Source organism: Pleurodeles waltl, chromosome 6 (assembly GCF_031143425.1).
Source record: "Pleurodeles waltl isolate 20211129_DDA chromosome 6, aPleWal1.hap1.20221129, whole genome shotgun sequence".
NCBI lineage: Eukaryota > Metazoa > Chordata > Amphibia > Caudata > Salamandridae > Pleurodeles > Pleurodeles waltl.
Genome location: NC_090445.1, coordinates 644,841,320 through 644,867,088, shown reverse-complemented (window position 1 = coordinate 644,867,088; position 25,769 = coordinate 644,841,320). Strand labels below are relative to the sequence as shown.

Here is a 25,769-nt window from a genome sequence, read left to right as displayed (position 1 = left end):
ACACAGGTAGCCCAGTACATGAGAAAAATGACTTCCCCACACTTATGAAGTCCAGGAGAATGGAGCTAGAGTTTGTAGGGGCACTTATGCTCATGCAGGGATGCCCTCACACACAGGTACTTGCACCCTGTCCTCTGGGCTAGAAGGGCCTGCCATAGAGGTGACTTACAGTGACCTGGTGGGATCAAAACATGCTGACAGCAGGCAAAAAGTGTGGGTAACCGTGCCAAAAAGAAGGTACATTCCTGCACACGTGTCAATGCCCATGTATTCCAGAGGATTGTTTGGTTCCGCTGAGAAGGATTGTAGAGGGGACAGTGCCATGGTCTTGTGGTGTACCTTCTACCATCCCCTCTCTGGAGACATACACCCCTAACTAGTGTAGGCTAGTGGTGTCTTACTAGAACCGGGTCTGCCTGCCCACTCACTAGATTCTGATCAAAGTATGAAGCTTAGTATGCACCTGAGAAAAATGATGCATAGAACCTGTCCCCGGAACATTATCGGATTAAAACTTCAAGAGGCTTTAGCAAAGGAGGTTTTATGGGTCAACAAGGTATCTTGTCCACTCCACACTTCAAACTAGTTTGTCATTGTTTGGCCAGGTTCTGCAGGTCAGACCACAGGAGGTGTTCAAGACTGCAAGACAAAATTTATCCTACAACCTTACTTTTTTTTAGTCATTTTTCTGACTGAATCTTTATTCACAGAACCAATGACCCTGTGGTGTTTTTACCAATGACCCTGTGGTTTATTGGACCCTCACACACCCTATTGGTGTCATGCGTCATTATGATTATCAGGTCTCAATCTTGTCTCCACAAACCAAGATGGGGTCAATCATGTTCCAGGGAGCATTTTCAGGTATTAATTTCAACAGGGCCTAGTAGGATATAGATAAAAAATGCCTAAGAGTCACTACGGTATCCCGTTATTTAGATGCCTTCGTTATGGTTAAAACAGGTACATTGTGGGTGTCTATGGAGAGTCAAGTGTCTTAACATTTAACATGTTTCAGTACTTGTGGTTAGGCCACTCTTGGCATGGGGCTTTCTTCAGAACTTATACGTAGATGCCCCATATTTTTAGTTTTAAGCATCAAGTCCTATTTGGTCAGCCTTGTTAATACAAAAAAGGCAACATATAACATTGATCATAACATCAGGCCCACTTGCCTGAGTTCTTATTTTGGACACCTATTAATGCCTGTATTGAAAAGAAGAAAGTATATGTGAACAGAAGACTGTTGTTCACATCGCTGTAGTTCTCTTTTCGTATTATGGCATTGATGAACCATTGTGGTGTTGTCATGCAATCACTGCATCATGCACACATATAAAACTGACATTATATGGATGAGCTCTTTGTTCCACTGAAAATATAATGAACTCAGTGAATGTGAAGTAATACATGTTGCACAGTGATGGACATCTGGGCCTTACCGTTATTGGTATGTCCCTAACACCCCACTTAGACAGACTATTGCATACCCCATAATCATTCTGGATAGCAAATCAAGTTGAGAATCAATAGCTAGTTCAGATTAGTCCTATATGGGTTTTACCTGGTGATCGTTGTTAAATTCTGTTGGTACTCACCACTCAAAGGACATATTGCTGCTGGCAGTATCTATCCCGGCCTCTGCTTTGTTCCCTGTGATAATTGCTTGCATTCTGTCACAAAATTTTAAAGTGTTTGTCAATACCCTCACTGTTCTGGGTGGGGGCATGGCCACGTGCAAGACATCAGCTTGCTTGCGTGCGTAAGCGGCACTAAGTGGCACATAGCCCCAGACAGTAAAAATAATTCTAGCTAGCATGTCAAGAATTTGCAGTTCCATTTAGGAGGCGAGGATTATTTCTTCTTTTTCTTTACTACCATTAATACAGCAGCCAATCAATAACAAACAAAACTTAAACTATGTTTCCCATGAGCCTCGTGGTCATCAGCCATATTAGTCCACAGATCACAGCCCATCCATTCCTATAAAACCCCCATATGTCTTCTGTACTTTCTCTTTCTTTGTGAGTCTCAAACATCTTTGTCTGTGCCTGTCACCAACGTGGAGAGCAGAAACAACAGCTACTTGAATCACTGGGCAGAAGCGAACACAGCATCCATATCTCAAAACTGCACTAACCAAGACCCTGTGGAAAAAGCCTTAGATGCCGTAGCACCTCAAACAGAATGTGCTAAAAACTTGAACAAATGAATTCCCTCTTCAGCTGGAAACCACTGGACCCAACGAGCCAGAGTTGCTGACGAAACAGGACAAAAAGGCTTCTGAAAGAAATAAGCAATTGAACTGTTGAGTTCCTGCAAAATTAACAAGTACAATCTTCATAAGCTTTGAGTCAATGCACCACACACAATTTCGGATTATTCAGAAAAGCTAGATAATTTACACAGTACTAATCAGTTTTAGTGTGTTTGGAAATAAGAAAGGAAACCCCAGATGGAGTAAACACTCTACCTGTTATATCAAAGGCTTTTCCATCCAAAACACCTCTGCAGGAAATGAGGCACAGAAGTAGGGTCAACTTGGACGATAATTGTTTCCTTGTAAGATCTTCAGTCGCTGGCAATGCCCATGGAAAACGCAGAACCACATCCATGTCCCACAAACCAAAAACGTTGGTTGGGGAGGACAAACCATTCTGATACCGCAAAGAAGTTTGCACACCAATGGATGTTCCCCCACCAGTCTACCACTCAAATGTGGATGACCTAACAAAACAGCAGACCAGAAATGATTAACTGTTTAATAGGCTACACCTTGAGCCACTATATCTGACAAAACAATTTACAATCACCTACACATCTGCCTCCAAGGGATTAACATAACATTCACACCAATAAACCTGTTACTGACAGGCATCAGTATATCTCTTGTGAATGCTGGGGACCCAAGACTGGGAGAAGAAGAACATAGCCTACTCTGAAACAGCAGAAACTTGCCAAAGTCTCCTGATATCCTTCATGCCATAAGCGTCAACCTATCTCTGACCACCAACGGGTGGGGATGCCCGTCAGATTTGAAAGAAGGTTATGTAAAGTCTGAATATGAACTGCAGAGAGCATGAGAGCTGCACTGCCCTCAGGAGTCACGACTGAGCTTTACTAACATCAACTCCACACTCTGGTGACATGCTTGGGAATGTACCCTCTAAATAATTGAGAACGTGGGAAAGTGGGAAATGCCTAGAGCAGCTGCCCAACCATGACTGGTCTTGCTCCTAACGGATCTGGCCTCCAACTGTTAAACATCGGCAGATGAGCATTCAGTCATGATGCAAACAAATCCACTGCATATGGGCCCCATAACTGGTTTAGGGCCTGGAATATACAAGGGTGAAGCCTCCAATTGCTGGAGTCATGCAGGGAGAGTTCCAGTTGACCACCAAGTTTGCCCAACCCAGATTATATTCTGCCATCACCTGTATCTGATGAGCTAGGCAATAATGGCAAAAGCCTTAGACAGTCTCCGCTAAGAGGTGCAAATGTTTGATGTAATGAACCCTCAGCACATTGTCCATCTGAAGAAGAATGCAAAATTTTATCTTGTGAGGGGTCAGAGTACAAATCGCAAAGGATCCCACCTGAAGCCGTAGGCCAATGATATGAAGTTTGGAAAACACCTGCCCCTGTCTCCACTGGACCACAAACCAACCTGTTGGCATCTAATTCTATGACCACTTCCTCAACAGAGGCAAAAATAGCCCTGCCATTCCAGGTGTCCAAATGATCTAGCCACCAGGATATTCCTGTACTGGCTTCCTTCAACAATGCTACATGCTCTGAGTAGAACAAACTTCTCTGAAGATGAAGAATCTTCAGACTTTGAAGGGCTCAATAAGGTAAGGGACCCAGGAAGATGCCCTGAATCGATGATGCCAGAAGACACACAAGTCTGGCAAAAATCCTCAAGGATGTAGTCTGCGAGACAAGGGCTCTCCTCAACTCTTTCTTGATGGACGTGATCTTCGAGAGTGGGAGTCCGAGTTGGGCCATTATCGAATCTATCTGGAAGCCCAAGAATTCCAATGTCTGAAATGGGGTTAATAGGGACTTCTCTGCGTTGATGATGAAATCAAGATCTTGGAGAACTTCCACCACCCAAGAGAGGCAAAGTAGGACGGTCTCTCTGCTCTGTGTCTTAATGGAAATGTCATCTAGGTATAGAGGTAGAGAGGCTGAAGGTAAGTGTGATAATCTCGTACCACTGATGATGCCACCTAAATTGGAGAAATCAATGAGGGTAAAAAATCGGCACTGTCAAAAAGGTGTCTTTCAGATCGAGATGCAGCAGCCAGTCTCCCTCCTTTAAGAGGTCTCGAGAGAAGATGGATGCTTTCCATCTAGAAGTGGCGATAAACCAACCATGAGTTAAACTGCTTGAGGTTCAGTACCAGACAGTAACCTCCACCTTTTTTCTGTATAAGGAAAAATGTGCTGGCAACCCCAAGGGTGAGGCGAGGTCAGAACAATTGCCTCTTTAAAGAGCATTCTGCAAATCTCCGCATTGACAAAATGACTCTCTGACCGGGAAAAAAGAAGAAGAGAGGGGAGGTGCTCCTGGACAAGAGTCGCATAAAAGTCCAGCTTGAACGCATGGACTGTCTCTAACACCCAAGGATCCTGAGTTATCGCCTGCCAATTTTATAAGAACAATCTGATTCTGAACAGGCAGCATCGGGTGCCATATATCCTCCACAATAGCTGCCCCTACTGGAGCATCCTCAGCCCCCTCTGGAGCAGGATGGATAGGAGGTGTTAGAGCCAGTGGAGAAGTTTGTTGCTCTGGACCTCTGTATGGGTAAACTGTGGGGGAGGTCTGATAGAAACCACAGCCTGGATCCCGACCTCTTAGGGGCCCTTGAAAAATGGCCACTGTTTAAGACCTTCTTCATGGAGGATTGAGCTTTGGAATTGTGTAGTAGTTTGATGAGAATGTTACTGCATTTGTCCAAAAAAAGAAACGGCTTGTGGAGTAAGTGCTTAGGAAAATCCAAACAAATGTAGTCCACGCATGAAGAAGCCATAGTCTGTATGAAAAATAACACTATTATGTTCTGGAGTATTCTCTGGCAGTGGAAACAGGAGATGAAAGCTAGGTGATTTGATATTTTAAGTAAAGATCCTTAACAAAAATGATAATCTCTGTCCATGGAGCCACCTGGTGGCACATTAGGGGATAATAGCATCTCAAAGGATGAGTTTCTCTATATTCTTGGTGTTTGACTTAAGAATGATCAAGGTTGGATGCTGAGACGTTTTTTAGTCAGTAATTTGCCTTCCTGTGGTATGGGCAACTCCTTCCAGAGGCCACAATGCTATCACAGCACTTATAAAACATGTGAATGACAGGTGTCTGCAAAAAAGACCAGCATTACTAGAGGAAAAAGCCAGTGGCATATAAAACCTTCAAGCAATATTTCCATATGAAAATATGGTGGCTTTGAAGAAGAGGAAAACATCAATTTCAGTACAAGAGACTCAATTATGAGAAAACACAGGCTATGAGGAAACAGGGGACAGATAGGCTGTGGAACGAAGACCTGAGAAAAATACCACAGCAGTTTTGCAAAGCACACTCAGACAAAACTGAGACCCCATAACTGAGACCCTTTTATGGGAATAGGTCAGAAACAGGAAGTGTTCAGAGCCACCTGAAGAACCTCCAGGGAAAAGGAAAGGCAATAGAGCATAGGAAAAAAACAGCTTCACGATCTAGAGACAGAAACGGAAAAAAAAGAAAAACCTGGATTGGAGTTTTTTGATAAGACCCAATAAAAGGCCTTTAGAAGTTCTCAAACAAGTGATTGCCCCTCTGTCCCAGCTGGGGGCAACACTTACAGGCAAGCTTGTGCTGTTCACCCGCAGCCAAGAGTGGCATTACTTGTGGAAGCAATGTAAACAAGGAAAACACACTGCCAGCACAGAGAAGACCAAAGGTTGGGGAAAGCAGATGCACCCCAACTTCACAAGGACATAGGTAAGTGGCACCTAGACAAGCTCTCTTTGTGCTGCTGCCACTAAACTCAGGCAGAGATGCAGATTCTGGAGGCAGCTTCTGACAGAGAACTATGGATCCCACAGATGTGACTTGTGGGATCTGGTTCATCAGATCAAATGAAAGTCAGATGTTTCTGGACTGCAACAATAACAGTTGGAGGCATTTTCCTTTGGTGTCGCGTGGCCGTAATGAAATTTCCACTTCAGTACTTGACTGTCAGTGTTAACGAGGCAGAGCAATGGATGACTTACTCAAAGGGATAATGCAGGATTACTCACTCAGTAGGGCAGTTTAATACATGCTAGTAGCTGACTATCTTGTCAGCACTTTGCTTAAGAAAAGTAATTTAATAAACATAAGACTAATACACTGTACACAAAATAATGATCACCACAGAAAAAAAGTATCTAGCTCTCAAAAAACTAGGTATACAACTCGAAGCACCATCATAGCACTCATGCAATAAGATTTTAATCTTGTGTCCTACAACTAAATTGTTCAGTGGAACCAAGTTCGCAAGTGTGCCTGCAACTTCGGAACCTCAGAGTTAACACATGGTCCTTCTTACAGTACAGAGTATTCACAAGCAGTAATTGAAATACCAGTCTTGCGAATATATATATTTCAAGACACAAGAGTCTTTTGATTCTGTTTTGATTTTTAGGTTTAGTTGCTGAAAGTTTATTGGTACAAAACGCTCCTGACCATCCAACCTGCCTGTGGACCCAGCACCCATAAAGCAAAGTGTCACCCAACTGGCAACTTTTTCAAACTGTAGGGAAGGGCATTTAGTACCTAAGGGAAGAGGCACTGTCACGTAATTCATGGTAGTCACTCAGCTTTGGACAATGTCAACATCATCTGGTTACTGTGCCAGTAAACTGGAATACCAATTTACGGTGGCAAAAAAGTTGAGGTAATACTCACGACTTCTGGAAACAAATGGAGCACACATAAGGGTTCCACTCTGCATGGGGTGGGCAATCTGGGATGAAGCAGTCTCTCCAACTGGATAGGAACATGCTACAATGCTTTCTTTTGGGGCATGTGAAGATAGCTAGTAGTATATGACAATGTTGGATGACTTTCTGAACATTCTGATCAGGTGACCTTATGTGCTTGAGCTGCTGTAGTCCAAAATTGGGTCCTAGAGGTCAGGTGAGCTCTATACTTTGTTAGCAGGTGGTTCTTCTTCTAAGGATGGAATCTCACATCATCTAAACAGGGAGACCGGGTTCTGTTGTCAGAGATTAGTTACAGCAGCACTTCTTACAGCTATTCCTAACCTAGAAAGGAGTTAGAAACCAGCAAGGTCCTGTCTTTAGAACACACCCCTTTTCAACACCAGACCTGCAAGGGCTTGTCTGTAGAACACAGACCTTTTCAGCCCCATCTTTAGATGTTGCAAAATCATGGAAATAAGCACTGGCCAAAAGACGCAGTTCATATGGTTGTCGATCATATTGTCTGTATTACTTGAGTTTGAGGGGACGCCATTAATTCTGGAAGACTACAAGCACTGTTAGATGGGTACACTAGGGGTTAATGACACATTCTCTGCCTTCCTGTTCTAGTTTGGACTGGTATACAAGGGATGTTTATTGGCATCAGATAGCAAGCCAAATTCTTTAGGGATGTAGAACATGGCAAAAAAAAAATTAAACCATATTTTATAAAGATTTTCAGTAAATCACTTTATAATTTGACAATGTAACTTTATGCAATGCATTTCCCCAAAACACACTTAGCAGGTTGGTTGTGTTACATTGTAAACTAAGAGGCCTAATAGGTCATAATCAACAAATTACTAAGTTATTACTAAACATTATCCCTCCTCCCAGATCCCGCCCTGTTCCCCTCCCTTAGAGAGCCCTGAATCATGTTATAATACTGTTCGTGTAGTAGCCCATGTCATGTCTGTCTGGAGTCTAGCATCTGAGGCTAGGAGTAGCGTGCTATTTCTTGCTCTAGTCTCTCAGTCCCAAGTTTCAAGTCCCAGGCAGAGGCCCCCATAACCATAAATTTCTACATCATTTAGGCCCCTCAACTCGTGGGATCATTCGGAGAATATTTAAGTCTGGGTTTCGGCTTTAAGAGTATCAAGTAACATCTCCCAGCCCTCTGCAACTTCTGGGGGTCTAATTCCTCTCTTGGCCTCTCGATGGAGGATAGTCCCTTCGCTACTCGCCCACTTAAATAACTCACTTTTCCATTGGGGCATTCTGGGTCCCCTCAGGTTTTTCTAAGATGATACGATCTCTCGCCTGGCCAGCAACAAGGCCAAGTCTTGGAATATGTCAGTGACTTTGTTTTTAGCAGAATGAGTAAAGCTGTTCAAAAGACAGTGGTCCATGGTACAGGGGACCTCTCTATCCAGAAGGCGTGTTAGGGTTTAGCATATCTCTGTTCCGAATGGCTCTAGCTGGGAAGAATCCCAGAACATGTGTCTGAATTCTGCCCTCACCGACCCACACCGCGGGCAGCACTCGGTCGCCTTCCCAAAGTATTTGTTGATGCATGCTGGTATCAGGTATGCCTGGTGGAGCCCATAGAAATTTATGAGCTTGAATCTGGCATTTCGTGTCGCCTTAGGGAGGCCCTTCAGAATGCGCCCCCATTCTTCCTCTGGGACATCCCGGTTCAGATCCTTCTCCCAAGTTTGTTTAAGGAGGGTTAGGGGGGTTGTTCTGTCTGCTCGTAACAGGCCGGAAAGGGTTGAGACTGCTTTAAGCTTGCTGGTTGCGGAAGACAGATAAGCGGAAGCAGCCTGTGTAGGAGGTTCACCCTCCCCCCGCCAGTGCCTGCGAATACTGGCCACGATTGCCCCATGCACTAAAAAGTCCCCCACTGGAAGGCCAAATTCCATCCTGAGGGCCTCAAAGGACATCAATGTGCTGTCTTTAAATAGGGCACCCACCGTAAGGATCCCGGCCTCCATCCAGTCCTTAAGTTCATTCCAAGTACCCCGATGTGGTAAGGCCTGTAAAGACAAAAGGGGTAGCTCTGGCGAATAGGGTGCCTCTACTTTGATCCTGTGCAAGAAAGTCTTCCAACGCTGAGTCAGGATTTTTAATTCAGGAGGGTCTTGTTTCCCATCCCCGGGGGTTCTTAATAAGATCTCAAACAGTCTATGCCCCTGCTGAGTGAACACCTTCACGTCCAGTCTCGCTTCTATTCTACTCGACATCCAGTGCGCTAACCATTGAAGCTGTGCAGCCAAATAGTAGGTTTCGAAGTGGGGAACCGCCAGACCATCATCTGTGGACTGTCGCTGAAGCTTAGTTAGGGCTACCATCCTCCGCCCCTCTCCCCATTTAAATGATATTACCATTGTGTCTAAATCTTTAAAGATGACTTTAGGAATCCAAATCGGTAACACTGTGAAATGATACAGCAGTCTAGGGAGTACAATCATTTTGAGGACTGCTATTCGCCCAGCTACTGATAATGGCAATGTCTGCCAAAAAGCCAAACAGGATTTTATGGAACGCGTGGAGCTTCCAATGTTGCCCTCTAGGATGTCTTGGGAATCATGATAGATTTTCACACCCAGAACCCACCTGACCAGGCCCAGGTTCAGCGGCGGTGCGCGTGGTCCCCCCAACGGGAACAAGCCTGTTTTGTCCCAGTTCACTTTCAGACCCGAGTATCCCTCAAACCGGGAAAGCATTTGTTGCGCTCGGTGTAAATCTCTCTGGACATCTTCTAGGAATATTAAAAGATCGTATGCATAAAGGGCTATACGATGTCTCTCGCCTCCTGCTAGTATTCCCGGACCCCCTTTTCCTGCTCTGGCTGCAGCTGCCAATGGTTCCATTGCCAAAGCAAATAAAAGAGGAGACAATGGGCAGCCCTGCCTTGTACCCCGCTCAACCATATAGCTATTGGATATTGTCTGCCCTGTGTGCACTCTACCAGTGGGTTTGGTGTATAATAGTTTCACCCAGGAGATGTATTCGGGCCTAAGTCCAAGTTTGGCCATCATTGTGTATAAAAATTCCCAGTCTAAGCTGTCAAAAGCTTTCTCTATGTCTACCGCCAGGACTCCGGTAGGGGTAGCTGCAGAAGCCTGGTCTCTCATGATGGCTATTAGTCTGCGTATGTTCCCAGCTGTGTTTTGCCCAGGAATGAAACTTGCCTGGTCTGGGTGTATCAATGTGGACATTAGTGGGAGGAGTCTACTTGTCAATATCTTACTGAGGATTTTGTAATCGAGGTTTAGCATGGATAAAGGTCTATAGGCCCCCACCTTTGGGTTTTTACCAGGTTTGAGGAGAGGGACTATGAACACATCGCAGGTAGATGCCGGTAATGCACCCTGTTCTTTGGCAATTTTATATAGGCTTTCTAATCTTGGGGAAAGTATGTCCGTGTAGGTGGCGTAAATTTCAATGGGGAGTCCATCTGTCCCCGGGGATTTCCCCCTAGCCAGACCTTTTATGGCCTTCCTAATTTCCTCTAGTGCGATGGGCCCCTCTAGCTGCTCTCGGACCTCAGTTAAAAGTGGGCTCAACTACAGTTCGGAAAGGTAATCTTCAGTGGATTGCCTGACATAATTGAGTCTTTTCCTATATAAGCGTTCGTAGGAGGTTGTGAAATGTGAGTTAATTTGTTCTTGCCCGTATATGTGAATCCCTTGTTCAGTGGTTAGGTCCATTATAGTAGGGGACCTGAAGGATTGAGACACTACCCATGCAAGTAGTCTGCCTACTTTGTCCTTCTCTCCGTGCACCTGAGTGAGATAATTTCTATAATCAAAGTACCGGAGGCGTTCAGTGCAATTTGCCACCTCCACTCTAAGCTCCTGCACAGAGTTCTGTAGTCGTGGATTCCCAGGTATGTTTTTCTCAGCCTCTCGCAGCTTGTCCTCAGCCCGTTCTGTGTCCCCCATTAGGGCCCTACACACCCCCACTGTCCCCACTATACATCTCCCCCGCACCACCACCTTAAAGGCATCCCACTCAATCAGGGGGCTAGCAGTGGAAGCTTCATTATCTTCAAAATATTGAGTGATATGTTGTCGTAGCTCAGCCCGGAAGAGCGTGTCCTCTAAAATTTCGGGTTTGAGTTTCCAAGTGGGAATGCGAGGAATAGAGGACCCCCACCTCAAAGACAGTAAAAGGGGGTTGTGGTCAGAAATCAAGCGGGTCAGATATTCTGCATCGTGTATTTGTGGGTATACATCTGAGGAGCAGAGGAATGCATCTAATCTAACATGCAACTCGTGTAGGTGGGAGAAGAAAGAGTAGTCTCTCTCGGCTGGATGTAATCTACGCCAGGCATCGATTAGCCCCCAGTTCATTTGCCAAGCCGAGAATTGCCAAGCCACTCTCACTAGGGGTGAGTTATTCAGCAGTGGATGTGATCTATCCAAACTGGGATCTCCTACACAGTTGAAGTCACCCCCCAGCGCCACTGACGATTGTAAGTATGGGGCCTATAAGCCAGATATACACTAAAAAAAAAAAACTCTCCCTGGTCCGTGTTGGGTGCATACACATTAATCGGTGTTATGTCCCTGCCCTCCAACTTGCCCCGGACTGCTACAAACCGACCCTTAGGGTCTATGAGGTTATCTAACATCTGGAAGGGGACTCCGGCCCAGATCCAGACCAGGGTGCCCCTTGAGTAAGCGGAATAAGAAGTGTAGTATGCCTGGCCTCTCCATCTCTTTTGGAGGGCCTTGCCCTCTGCTTGTGTCAGGTGAGTTTCTTGGAGCATTGCTATCTGAATTCCCCTTTGCTGTAAATATGAAAAAATCTTGTATCTCTTAACCATCGCATGCATGCCCCTTATGTTCCACGTGAGGAACTTATAGGATTTTAGCATCGCCATGTTGAGAATTTTCCCCCCACTTTCGGACAGGCACCGCTTGAAGTATGCCCGCACGCACTCCAGCCAATTTAGTAGTTTCAAGGGTCAACTCCCTTTTCTCTATAAAGACACTTAAAGGCTCATCTATCCCTATATCAGAAACCCAACATTTAACAACCCAACTCCCCATCCCCAGGACAAAAGTAAGAATGTCTTTCGTCCAAACTAAAAGAAATGTAACCAGTCTATCATGGTAGGGGGTAGTCTTAGGTCGAACCAAGAGTGTACCGTTGCACCGTCCCCCCGCCTCATGGGAGAATATAACACGGGGATTTCGTAGCCCCTGTTCTATTGTAGGCTCAGCCGATCTCTTGACACAGGGTTAGGTGGTGGTCTCACCTCCGATTGCCATTGTAGCTGTAGCCCTGGCAGTTCTCCATTCCTGAGCTCGTATTATCCCTATGGGTGGGTCCATTAGGTGTTTTGTCAGATGGTACAGTCCGAAGTACCTGGCGTCACATCGGGCCCGATCTTGTCGGAGGAATGCGAAAACTCAGATTCCTGTTCTGACTCTGATTGTTCTAGTTCTTCTTGGGTCTGTTTAACGGAACCACGGTCAGAGCCGCTCAGGGAGGCAGCTGCTTCCATCGCCTTTTGTCTCTCTTTCAGTATTTCCATTGGGGATGGGCTACCCATTCTGCCGGCTTTGCTGTGTCTGCTTTTTCTCTTTCGTTCCGGGTAAAGGTTCTCAGGTCTGCAGTCTCCCTCCTCTGTTGTCTGCATGTCGATCCATCGCCAAGTCTCCTCTGCCGTGCTGAAAAATTGTGTTCCAGTTTTGGTCACCACTCTCAACTTGGCCGGGAACATCATTCAATATTGGATCCCCATCTTGAGAAGTTTTTGTTTGGCATCCCTGAAAGAGGTTCTCTGCTTCTGCACTTTTTTGGAGAAGTCGGGAAAGATACGGATCACGTGATTATCAAGCGTGCAGTCTCCTCTCTTCCTGCTTTGGCTTAGCAGATAGTCTCTATCTCTATAGTGAAGCAGCTTGGCTATTATTGGTCTTGGGGGGGCCCCTGGAGGAGGAGGGCGAGCCGGAACCCTGTGAGCTCTTTCAATAGCAAAGAAAGGGGATAGTCCACCCTCTGCCACATCTTCTCTCAGCCAGTGCTCAAGGAAGTCCACTAGGTTGGACTTTTCAGTTCGTTCTGGCAGTCCAATCACTCGGATATTATTTCGCCGCGATCTATTTTCTGCATCTTCTGCTCGCAGTTCTAGTTCTCTAATCCGCTTTTCCATTTGTTGTGTCAACTTAGTATTGTCTTTTATTTCAGGCCGTAGTTCCTCCAATTGTTTGTCTGTGGCGGTCACTCTTTTAGCCAGACGGCGGTGTTCATCTCTGATCACCGTAAAGTCTGTGGCCAGTGCGTCAATTTTCCCCTCTAGCACTACCTGAGAGGCTGTTATGGCCAGCAGCACATCCTGAAGGGTAGGATCACTTCTCCCCCCCTCCTGAGCGGAGTCCGTGGTGTCCCCCAAATCGGACATCTCTTTTGTGGAGGGCCAGGTTTTGTGATCCGCGTCCCGCCTTTGGCCAGTTTTGCCCATTCTGTGCTTCTAGGAATGTATTCGCTGTAGGTGGTTTTACCTCTGCTCACTGGGCTCCACTCAGGTGGTGGGTTAAGATGAGCTGCAGAAGGGTCAGATCCCCTTCCCTCGACCAGTCTCTCCTCCACATGCAAGTCTGGAAACCCACCAACCGGACCCCTGGTCACCTCTCACTCTCCTGATGTTTGTGCTTTATGTTTCACATCATCTAGCACCGATAATGCCCTTGGCTAGCCCGGCGCCATCTCCATTCCCCATCTCCAGGGGAGAATCGTCATCCAATGAAGGGAGAAGAGAGGATGGCTCCTCCACCGACAGCCGCAACCCACAATCCGAGGATGGGCCCCTGAAGCCGGGGGGCCACTCCAGGGTCCTCAGATGATTGTGTGTGGGCAAGGAATCCCCCCAGTGGGTGCAGATGCGTGGTTATGGTCTCCCCAGGGGCCAGGCCAGTCTCGCAGTCTTCTGCTGCCTCCCAGGGCCGAGGACGTATACCCTGCTGCCCTGGGGCCTTTCACCTCAGCGTCATGGGGAGGTCGACTTTCTCGTAGGGTATCTGGCAGCACGTATTTTGCTCTCGAGGCAGTGGCCCCCGGGCCCAATCAGCCGCGGCCCCAAGTCACACAGCTCCGCTGGACCAGCCTCGGCCACGGGGAAGAGACCGCCGGCGATCAAATCCCTCGCCTCCAGCCACCTCACTCCGAAGCCTCACCCGAGCTGGGTAGAAGGTTGAAATTTCATCATATAAAATATCAGCTTCACAAATATCAACTGAAAATATTAAGAACAAAAATATCAACTTAACATACTTTCTATGTAAAGTCAAAATTATTGAAAACAAAAATAAAGATATTGGGGGTCATTCCGACCTCGGCGGTCTTTTCAATGGACCGCCGAACGGAAGACCGCCAGTGCTGGCGGTCTTCCGCATGGGCCATTCTGACTGTTGGCAGCACTCCGCCCGTTTCCGGACGAAGAGCCGCCAACAGCCATACTGGCGGCAGGCGGGGAAGTGGAGGTAGCTCCACCTCCACCGCCACGCCAACAGAACACCGCCCAGCGAATCACGACCTGTGATTCGCTGTGGCGGTGTTCTGTTGGCGTGGCGGTGTCGGCGGAGCTGTCCGTTCCCTCCCGGAGGATCACCAGGAACAGGTAAGGTGATCGTCCGCTAGGGAAGGGGGGTGGGGGGGTGTTGTGAGTTGTGTGCGTGCATGGGGGTGTGCGTGTGTGTATATTGAGGGGGCGTGTGAATGCGTGCATGAATGCGGGGTGTGTGTGTATGTGCATGAATGCGTGCATGAATGCGGGGGGGTGGGTGTATGTGCATGAATGCGTGCATGAATGTGGGGGGGTGTGTGTATGTGCATGAATGCGTGCATGAATGCGGGGGGGGGTGTGTATGTGCATGAATGCGTGCCTGTATGTGTGTATGTGTGTGTATATGTTGGGGATCGGGGTGGGGGACGGGGGTCCTGCAACCTTTTGGGGGTGGCAGGGGTGGTGGGGGGGGGTAGGGGAGGGAGTCGGGGTGGACGTTGGGGGTGGGGGAGACCCCTATCAGTGCCAGGGAAGGGATTCTCCTGGCACTGATAGTGCTTACCGCCATGGATTGCATGGCGGTCCCCAACCGCATGAAATCCATGGCGGTAAGCCGGGGTCAGGCGGGTTGGAATACCTCCGGCGGTATGTGACGACCGCCGGGCTGGAGACCCAGGTCTCCAGCCCAGCGGTCGTTACCGCCGTGGCGGTCGGAACGGTGAAGCGGCGGCTGACCATGGCGGTAACCGCCATGGTCAGAATACATGAAAAAAGACCGCCAGCCTGTTGGCGGTCTTACCGCCGCTTCACCGCCGACCGCCACGGTCGGAATGACCCCCATTGTCCTAAAATATATAAGGATATTTAATTTGATCTATTATACATTCTATTAACTTTAAAACATATGAACTTTAAAAATAATATGACATTAAAATCCTATAGAATAAAAATATATGAAAATTGTATAACTTACAAACAAAAAATATACTTTAAAATATTTGCAAAAAATGAAAATAATATTTAAAAAATAAACTAATATCTAAACATAAATATTAAAAATAGTAACATTAATTCATTATAATTACAAAAACTAGGCATTAACAAATTAACAAAAAACAGCATTGAAATAAAAATAAATTAATAGATAATATTACTACCAAAATAAATTATAAAAAAGATAATTTACACAAAGGTATTGTTTTAAGATAAAAACATACAAATATATAATTAAACGATTTCTTAAAAAATCAGATAAAAAATTATTTGACTTCCGCTATCCCTCACTAAAATTAATGTTGTCACAACGGTTAGCCTCCAGGAGAGCAGAAGCCACTCTGTGATAGCACTAGTTTTCATACCAGTAAAATAGGAGCATCCTCAGTGGATTGCTTGGCAGTTGCACTGATGTACAAAAACAAGATCACCCCTATAAAAGACACAGGTATGGCTATTCTACATTCAATAGTAGACAGTGTGTAAGAATAATTAAGGTGTAGAAGCATATGGTTGTCGCCGATTTAGCATAAAAATGCTGTAGCCAAAGATCTAGTAAGTGGGACATGTGAGGTCATAAACATATTAAATATATCGGTCTTAATGAGGAGCCTTGGCAGATACTTAAAGGTTGAATGTACTGGAAAAAGGGCAGTGTCTGAAAATCTTATCTTCTAAGAAATAGACCAGCTTAATGCACACTAACTGACCCTGATCTATTGCGTCATGGATGAGAAGATGGGATTGAAGATCATGCTGAATGTCACAGGTAGATCGATGACTAAATCCTCAAATCTACCTACAAGTTTTAAATATTGTCCAATATGGCAATAAGCACAGGCTGTTAAAGAAAGTGAAACACAGGAATCAGTCATCAGTTTAATGGAAAGGATACAAAAAGGTACCCTCTTTGCCAAACTGAAGGTCCGCTCACCTCATTTATAGTCAGCGGAAAATCAGTATGAGTGTGGAGATTACTCCATCTCTGGCACAAACATACACCACTGACGGTCCGTCAGAGTAAGGCTGATAGGTTTGGCCATTGTGGGTGGACAAATGGGCAATTTTCAGTGTCATTGGCAAGTAAAACCTGGCGGCAAGGGGCAGTAAAAATTGTAAAATGACCCTCATGCCACAGTGATTAAATACCCATCCACCATATTGTAAATGTTAAATCAGGTCCTTAGTCTATATTTCTATTAAATTAATTATGTTCATTGAGTAGAAAAAATGTCAATGCTGCACTTCTAGCTATTGAATGACAGTTTTACATAGTAAAAAATGAACATTTTAGAGATCATCTACACACCTGACTCCTTCCTTCTGCAGACATTTTGAGGTTAGTTTCCTCCCTCTAGGAAAATTCATTGTGATGGAAGGGAGCAAACAGAGGCAACCAGTGCCTAGACTTGCCGTGTCCCTACCTCTTGCTCATTCATCTGAGGTAGTATCAATCAACACACAATATGAGGTTAAAGGCTTCAGCCTTAACATTTACAAAAGTAATTCAGTGTAGGAGTTTATAACACGAATCAGATTTTAATATTAGCTGGGAACATGAACAGCTGCAGGAATACATGTTGAAAGAGGATATTACAGTCACCCACCTCCTAACTAAGGGCTATTTAAAAACCCCACCAACTAATTTTGGTCAGCTGTCTAGTACTTCTAAGGATGTATCACTCCACGCCACTGAACCCTAGGGCTAGCTCACCACCTCAGGTCAACACCAGCAGCTGTAGCCCCCAGGCATCCTTTGGGGCCACCTGGTCACAAGCTGGTTTCACAACTGCCAACCATTTCAAGCAGGTCTTGCCTCTTAGGTGGCCACTAGCACTGATGCTAGACCACCCTGTGATGCCCTGTTTTGCTATCAGCACACCTACTCTTGCCCTCAACAGTTGCAACCAACCCTCAATAACTTCTGCTAAACTCTTCCACACAACTTATTTCCACCCGCTGCAAAAGCACCACATAGCAAGGAAAATGTACAGCTCAGAAATATTTAGAACAATCTGCACCCAAATAGCAGTACTGTCTGCACTTATCACCTGATTTAGAGTTTGGTGGAGTACAGGGTACTCTTATTCAATTGTGACTGGGTACGCTGCCCACCAAACTGTGGGTTTGCCTGGCACGTTTAGAGTTGGGCGGACTCAACCCTGTACTGTGTGGAAGGATCCAGTTGACTGTGTTGATGGACTACTTCCTCTGACAGCCTGACAGAGTAAGGTTGTCAGAAGGACTTTACACCATCTTCACTTTTTAGCGTGGAAGGTCCAAAGTCTTTTTTTCCTTGTCCATTGCAGCCAGGAAGAACCTGAACGTCTGGTACAGGACAAATCAGTAATGACCCACATACCTTGGGAGAAATGTTTATGGGTGTGTGAGCCGTTAGTTTGTTTTTTCAAAAACAAACTCCTGCTTTTGTGGTTTGTTTTTAATAAACAAAAAACCTTTGAATCGCTTGACAGCCAGCCATCATGGCTAACTGGACCGCCCAGTCACGAGAGGTGCTGTGATGGCGGCTCCTCTTAATGCACAGAAATGTCTTCAGGGCCTGGTGACAGCTCTAAATTTGGTGGGGATTGCCCTCATACCAAACTCTAAATCAGGCTGTTAGTCTCACAGAGAGTGTGCAAGTTCTTTGGAGGAAAATCTCCCCACCCAAAAACCCTTTGGAAAACAGATGAGGGGAAAATTACCCGGAGGTCCACGACTAGTGACTGAAATAATCTAGATTTGACAAGAGGAAGGTGTGCGTATACAGTTAACGGTGAGGCCATTGCCCTGCATGATATGAAAGATGCCCCGGTCACAAACACTAACTGGGCTCGGCATTTAAGTCGCACAGGTCACCAGGAGCTTGCATCGTACACCTACTCACACAGCTAGCTTGTACATAGGCAGCACAAGGAGAGCTCTGGTATGTACATTTTCATGGTGGAATTGCAAATGTTAAGCTTTTGTTTCCGAACAAAAGCACAGAATGATATAACCTGAAGGTAGTCTGACATCTTCCAAGGATGGTCATTTTATTAATATATGTTTGTGTGAATATTCTTCTCTGCTTGTCACATTTTATCAGCATATATATTTTGCGTAAACATCACCCACCCTAATAGTTAAATGGTTTGATGTTACCTCTAGTAGGATAATAGGCACACCTGAAAAGAGCCCAAACAAGTAACTGTTGTGTGTTTTCTCTTGTAGTGACACTGGGACGGTGGCCCCTGAAAGGTGCTTGTTTGGAATCATGTTAGATATTTCTAGTTTCTTAGGTAAGTACTATTTTTGGTAATTTACATTACTTCCTGAAGCAAATGATCATCTTTATAGAGTAGCATAGAGTGGAGTGGTGTAGAATCGAATGAGGTACAATGTAATGGCATACAGTGGAATAGCGTTGACTGGAGTGGCATAGAGTTGAATGGCATATCAATCAATCAATCATAAAAATTTGTAGAGCACGCTACTCACCCGTGAGGGTCTCAAGGCGCTGGGGGGCGGGGGTGGGGGGGAATTCCAGGGGGGGCAGGGAGGATCACTGATCGAACAACCATGTCTTGAGGTTCTTTCTGAAGACCAGGAGGTCTTTGGTTTTGCAAAGGTCGGTGGGGAGGGAGTTCCAGGTTTTGGGGGCGAGGTAGGAGAAGGACCTGCCTCCTGTGATGGTGCGTTGGATGTGGGGGACTGTGGGTAGGGCGAGGTCGGCTGATCGGAGGTTGCGTGTGGGAGTGTGGAAGTTAACTCTTTCGTTGAGGTAGGTTGGGCCGGGGTTGTGGAGGGATTTGTGTGCGTGGATGAGGATCTTGAATGTGATTCTCTTGTCTATGGGGAGCAAGTGAAGGGATCTGAGGTGTGGTGAGATTCGTTTGTGGCGGGGGAGGCCAAGGACGTGGCGTGCGGCTGTGTTCTGGATTCTCTGGAGTTTGTGTTTGAGTTTCAGTGTGGTACCGGCGTAGAGGGCGTTACCGTAGTCCAATCTGCTGCTGATAAGTGCGTGGGTGACTGTCTTTCTGGTTTCTGGAGGAATCCATTTGAAGGATTTTTTTAGAGTGCGGAGTGTGTGGACGCAGGAGGAGGTTAGAGCATTGATTTGCTGTGTCATGGAGAGGGAGGGGTCAAGGATGATGCTGAGGTTGCGTGCGTGGTTTGCGGGGGTGGGTGCGGGCCTAGGGCGGTGGGCCACCAGGAGTCGTCCCATGTGGTTTTGTTGGGGCCGAAGATGATGATCTCGGTTTTGTTTGAGTTGAGCTTGAGGTGGTTAGTGGTCATCCAGTTGGCGGTGTCGAGGAGAGCGGCGTGTAGGTTGGTTTTGGCGGTGGTGGGGTTGCGGGTGAGGGAGAGGATGAGTTGGGTGTCATCTGCATAGGCGAGGATAGTGGTTCCGTGTGCTCGAAGGATGTTGGCTAGGGGGATCATGTAGATGTTGAAGAGTGTGGGGCTGAGGGAGGACCCTTGGGGGACTCCGCAGGTGATCTTGGTAGTGTTGGAGTGGAAGGGTGGAAGGCGGACTCTCTGGGTCCGGTCGGTGAGGAAGGAGGTGAGCCAGTCTAAGGCTTTGTGGCGAATTCCTATGTTGTGGAGGCGTGTGCGGAGTGTTTGGTGGCAGACGGGGTCAAAGGCTGCGGAGGGGTCTAGGAGGATGAGTGCTACGGTCTCGCCTTTGTCGACTTTGGTCCTGATGTCGTCAGTGCATGCGATGAGGGCGGTTTCCGTGCTGTGGTTTTTGCGGAACCCGGATTGTGAGGGGTCAAGAGTGTTGTTTGCTTCAAGGAAGTGGGATAGGCGGGCGTTGACAAATTTCTCTGCAACCTTGGCGGGAAAAGGGAGGAGGGAGATAGGGCGGTAGTTGGAGAGGATCTCCGGGTCGGCTTGGGGTTTCTTTAGGAGAGCGGTGATTTTCGCGTGCATACAGTGGAGTGGCATACATTGGAGTGTTGTAGAGTCAAATACTATAGAGTGGAGTGTTGTAGAGTGGAAGGGGGTAGAGTGTAGTGGCATAAAGTGTAATAGTGTAGAATGGAGTAGCATAGAGTGCAGTGACATAAAGTAGAGTGGCATACATTGGAGTGGTGTAGAGTGGAATGACATTAGTTTACTGGTGTACTGTGTAGTGATGTAAAGTGGAGTGGCATATAGGGCCTGATTCTAACTTTGGAGGACGGTGTTAAACCGTCCCAAAAGTGGCGGATATACCACCTACCGTATTACGAGTTCCATAGGATATAATGGACTCGTAATACGGTAGGTGGTATATCCGCCACTTTTGGGACGGTTTAACACCGTCCTCCAAAGTTAGAATCAGGCCCATAGTGTTGTACAGTGGAGGGATGTCGAATTCCTATAGCCCAACGCCGAGGACATATTATTTAGGGTCAAGGACAACATGTTTTCATGTCTATTGTCTGTTGTCTATCTTGGGACAAGTAGGCCCAACATCCCACAGCACAAACCCTTTGGCTGCCAGATTAAAGTACATTATTCATCAGGGAAGGGCATTGTCTGCAGTTAAGATAATATTTGTGTTAATATGTTAATGGTATTCAAACTTGTATTTATGGCTCAATAATGCAAAGCCGTTATTATTAGTGAGTGCTCTAAGGAACTATTGTAAGCCTTGGACTGCATTACTGACAGTGGTTCCAGTATAAAAATGTATACATGCATTTGCAAAGTTTAACAGTGAGGCAATATATAATGTTCCCATAATGTTTTCTGATTAGATGCAAATATTTACAGAATCTTGAAAGCAAGACTGTTGATTCTTTGCTTTCAAAACAAATTGTTCACAAAAAATGCAACTAGAAAGAAAGGTGTTTTGATAAACTACATTGAAATGTTAGGTACTATTTCTTTGAAGCATCGTATAGTAAAATGTGTTGATGCATGCTAGTATTTCCAAACATTTTAATAATGGAAAATCAGGGTAACAATTTTCAGGAGAATTGTGGAAAACATGAAAATAAACCAGCATTGGCAAAACAAAAAGGTCCAACATTGGTGGTCAGATTTTTAGTTTTGTCTTATTTTGACATGGTTTTATTACAGGTTTATAGCTGTGGGAACTGCCGAGCTCTCACGATTATAATAAACATTGTCAAAAAATAAAAATATTTTTGTTCCCAAAAACACTTACTGCCACAATGTTCCTGGCACTGAATTAAACTACTTTGTGTGCTGATTTGCGCCGTGTGAAAGAACAAAATGGTTTCACTCACAGTGAAGCCAGTCAGTAAATAGCATTTTAATAAAAACAAAAGGTCTTAGGTTTACACCAAACCAAATTAGGGGCCTAATTCTTAAGGAAAGTCACAAAAGTGTGCCTGTGCTATATTTTTCCATGCATTAGTGTGGATTTACAACTTTCATGAATTCACAAGAATTTACAAAAGATGGGCAGGAAATCGTGCTCCTACAAAATATTTGAGAACTGCATTTTAGCACAAGCAACTATGCATAGGTAGATTTGCTCATGCAAAAATCTATGGAGCTCTAATTAGAGCTCTTATTTAATGAAATTGCTTCCATCATTTGTCGCCGCAGTACGTAGAACCAAATTGACAAGTGGATTTTTTTTTACAGGGCAAGTAGCTTTATGAAGCATCGTGTCCCATGAAGAAGTGAATATGTTATTGAATTTTACACCCCTTACAGTGGAAAAACACAGAATGTAGTAGCGCAGAATGTGGTGACATAGGGCCAGATGTAGCAAAGGTTTTTACCCATTCTGTGCCTATGGGAAAAAGTGTTTGCACATATGGCCCATAGAGTGGAGTGGCGTATAGTGGAGTGGTGTACCCTGTACTAGCATATAGTGCAGTAGTGTATACTGAATTGGCATACAGTGGAGTGGAATAGAGTAGTAGCGTACAGTGGAGGGACATACAGTGTAGTGGCATACACTGGAGTGTCATAGAGTAGAGAGGCTTAATGTGTAATAGTGTATAGTGGAGTGGTGTAGCGTGGAGTGACGTAGAGAGGAGTGGCTCAGAGTGGAATGGAGTGCTGTGGATTAGAGCAGAGTGGAGTGGCATATTGTGGACTGACATAGAGTGGAGTGGTGTGAAGAATATTACCATAGAGTGTAGTGGTGTATAGTGGAGTGGTCTAGAGTGGAGTAGCATACAGTGGAGTGTGATAATTGAAATAGACATACCGCGAAAGTGACTGAACGGATGTAGATGTAATATGTCAAGAAAATACACAATGTGGTCTTAATGGCAATTTGTAGCAGCATGTGTGAATAGTGTAAGTAATGTTAAACTTATACGTTTTATATTATATACTGTATTGTACAACATATAGTATACTGTGCTGCAAAATACCACTGTAAGTTTGTGGTATGCAGTGGTACATGTAGATGAGAAGTCAGTATGTGATTGGCTAGTGGCTGTGTTTACCAAAGGTAAAGGGCAGCCATATAGCTTTTAGCACAGATTGGCTGCTTTTTGCATTCTATGTTTTACTGTGTTCTGGGTTATGGTCTTAGATATAGGTATGTAGTAGATTTTATTGTTGTTGACTTTGTTAAAATAATGCTATGTGGAGAAATGTATTTATACATTTCTATATATTTTTACAGCACTTTAGGAAGAACCTTGCATGTTTTAACTTATTTTATGTAGCACTGTAATTTGTAGGTATTACTGCAGTACTCTGTAGACTTTTCTGTGCATATTTGGGTCTGTTAAAAATATAAAATAGGTGTCTGGGGTCAGCTGCTCTCATTTCCTTGTAACAGATACAGTTGCCAACACTTCAGGTCTTTCGCTAATCTTATCTTTGAATACTTCAAGTGGATTCGGCTGTTTTAGTGATAGAAAATATGCCAAGAAAAAGGCCAACCCATTTGAGGCAAGGATAAATCAGAATTAATTAGAGGAATTGATTGCACACCTTTTACCCCTGGAAATGTATGACAAGAAACTCAGGCCCTCATTATGAGTCTGGATGTCATGAGACCGCCAACCTCGCCGTGGCGGTCTCACTTCTGTGGAGACTGCCATATTACTAGTTGTGGGGTTTGGCTGAAGCCAAACCTCCACAACTCTGCCTGGCCCACCGGTGTGGTCGCACCACTGCGGCTGGCGGTGACCTCCTCCAATCCGGCAGCAGGCCTCAAACCGCCGTCCAGATTACGAGGTTGCAAACCTCCAGGCTTTCCGTGGCGGTCACCCCACCACAAAAACCCTGGCGGTCACGCACCCAGTGACAGGAATCTCCATTCCTGTCACCGGCACACACATACACACATGTCCCCACACATGCACACATCCCTCCCACCCATCCACACACTCACAAATCCCTCCATCATGCACACATGCATTCACATACACCCACATGCAACACACGCATACATCCACTCAGACACCCCCACTCACTCACATGCATCCACTCAGACACCACCACTCACTTGCATGCATCCACTCAGACACCCCCATACACGTGCACAAACACACATAGATTCATTCACATACACGCACGCATTCACCACCTCCCCCCACAGACATGCAGACACGCACCCAAACACCCAGACCCCCTCCCTACCTCCTCTTTCAGATGCCCACTTTCTTTCTGAGTTGAGAAGGACATCTGGGAGTGGATGGGTCCTGGCAGTCTTTCCTCTCCACCACCCCCACGCCAGCAGGACACCGCTGAGTGGTATTATGGCTCGTAATATGGCAGGCGGAGTCCTGCCGGCGTAACGGTGCAGGCGAGGGAACAGCCTCTGCACTGCCGACCGCCAGAACGAATGATGGCTGCTTTCCACCTCAATAATGGCGGAGTTCAGCCACCACTTGTAATATGGCGGTCTTTTGACCACCAGAACTGGCGGTCGTCTGGCCGGTTTGTCTTTGGTGGCCAATGAGAGCCTCATTCTCTTTTAATGACAACAGAAACAATGTTAGGCTCCCGAAAGCCACTACCTCTCAGGCCACTCGATACTCATCTCATGTACGGGGTACTAGGTGTAGTCTTTGGGTGCCACTTCCAGGGGAGTCTACCTGACATTGTCTTCCTCACATTGTTGGCTATGACACAAGGGGCCTTTGGGATGTTTTGTTCTGGGATCACCAGTTCGAACCGACACGCAATACTTTTGCATGTTTTCAGAAACATGCAATCTTCTGACCTCCAAGCACACTTTTTCACAGTATTTGCCTTTCAGTACAGGTGTCAGGACTATCATTTTGAACCCTTGTTGTCCTGCAATTGCTGTAAAGTTCTAGAAGAATCCTCCTAATCAATTCCATAGATTTACTATTGGGAAGGAATTTGTACAGAAAATAGTCTTTGTGGTTTTCCAATCCAATATGGGTAACTCCCTCTTCCTTGTAGGTTACATCTGGAAAACAAATTATAGGTTGGCAGCCTTCTGGTGAGTCACAGTTCTGCTTGTCTGCTGCTGGTTGTACCTTCCAGCAGGCCAGGCTTTCCTCTTTTTTGGCGGGTCCTGCTCAAGATTCCTCAGCTTACATTCTAATATAGCAACATCTTGCTGGTCTGATTATTTCATGGAGTGTTTTTCTGAACCTTCAGTTTAATTCTTTTTAAAGCTCTGCAATTACTTCTGACTTATCTCTTGCCTCCATTGTCAATTTTGAGTAAGAGTGTCAGGAAGACACTCACAATGCCCTGACACGCAGGACATTGTCAGTGCATGTCCTTGAATCTCATTGATTTATTGGACATTCCTATTATGGTGGGAACTACCTGGCATTGAAAGCATAGTCCTCAGATTGATTAGCAGTATGCTAATGTAGCTTGTGCCTTCGGAATACTATAAAAGACAGTGTTTACTTCAAAATCAAATAGTTGTCATTCAGTTATTTGGGTAGTGGCAGCTGATGCAGAGTTCTCAGTTCCTTCTTTACCTGACAAATCTAAAGAAAATGTAGCTTTTTCAATGAAAAAGGAGCAGAAACGTTAGCTCCTCGTTGGAAGTATGATTGTTCCATTAACATATGTTCGATGGCATCTGTCGCTGTAGATACACATGTTGTGCATAGCCCGCCATCTGGTGTTGGGTCGGAGTGTTACAAGTTGTTTTTCTTCGAAGAAGTCTTTCGAGTCACGGGACCGAGGGACTCCTCCTCTTTGTCTCCATTGCGCATGGGCGTCGACTCCATCTTCGATTGTTTTCTTTCCGCCATCGGGTTCGGACGTGTTCCTTTCGCTCCGGGTTTCGGAACGGAAAGTTAGCTCAAAATCGGAAAATTCCGTCGGTATTGTTGCGTTCGGGATCGGGTTAGATAGCATCGACATCGCATCGATACGATAACATCTCCGT

At 45.6% G+C, this 25,769-nt stretch overlaps 1 protein-coding gene across 3 annotated transcripts in view; it reads left to right on the top strand.

Annotated features, from left to right (window-relative positions):
* Positions 1-25,769, top strand: part of DRAM2 (DNA damage regulated autophagy modulator 2) — a 320,140-nt gene that overhangs the window by 105,579 nt on the left and 188,792 nt on the right. For all 3 annotated transcript variants that reach the window (XM_069238992.1, XM_069238990.1, XM_069238993.1), the window contains exon 2: positions 18,686-18,753. In XM_069238992.1, coding sequence (XP_069095093.1) covers positions 18,686-18,753 — 68 coding nt within the window. The remainder of the gene's footprint in view (positions 1-18,685; positions 18,754-25,769) is intronic.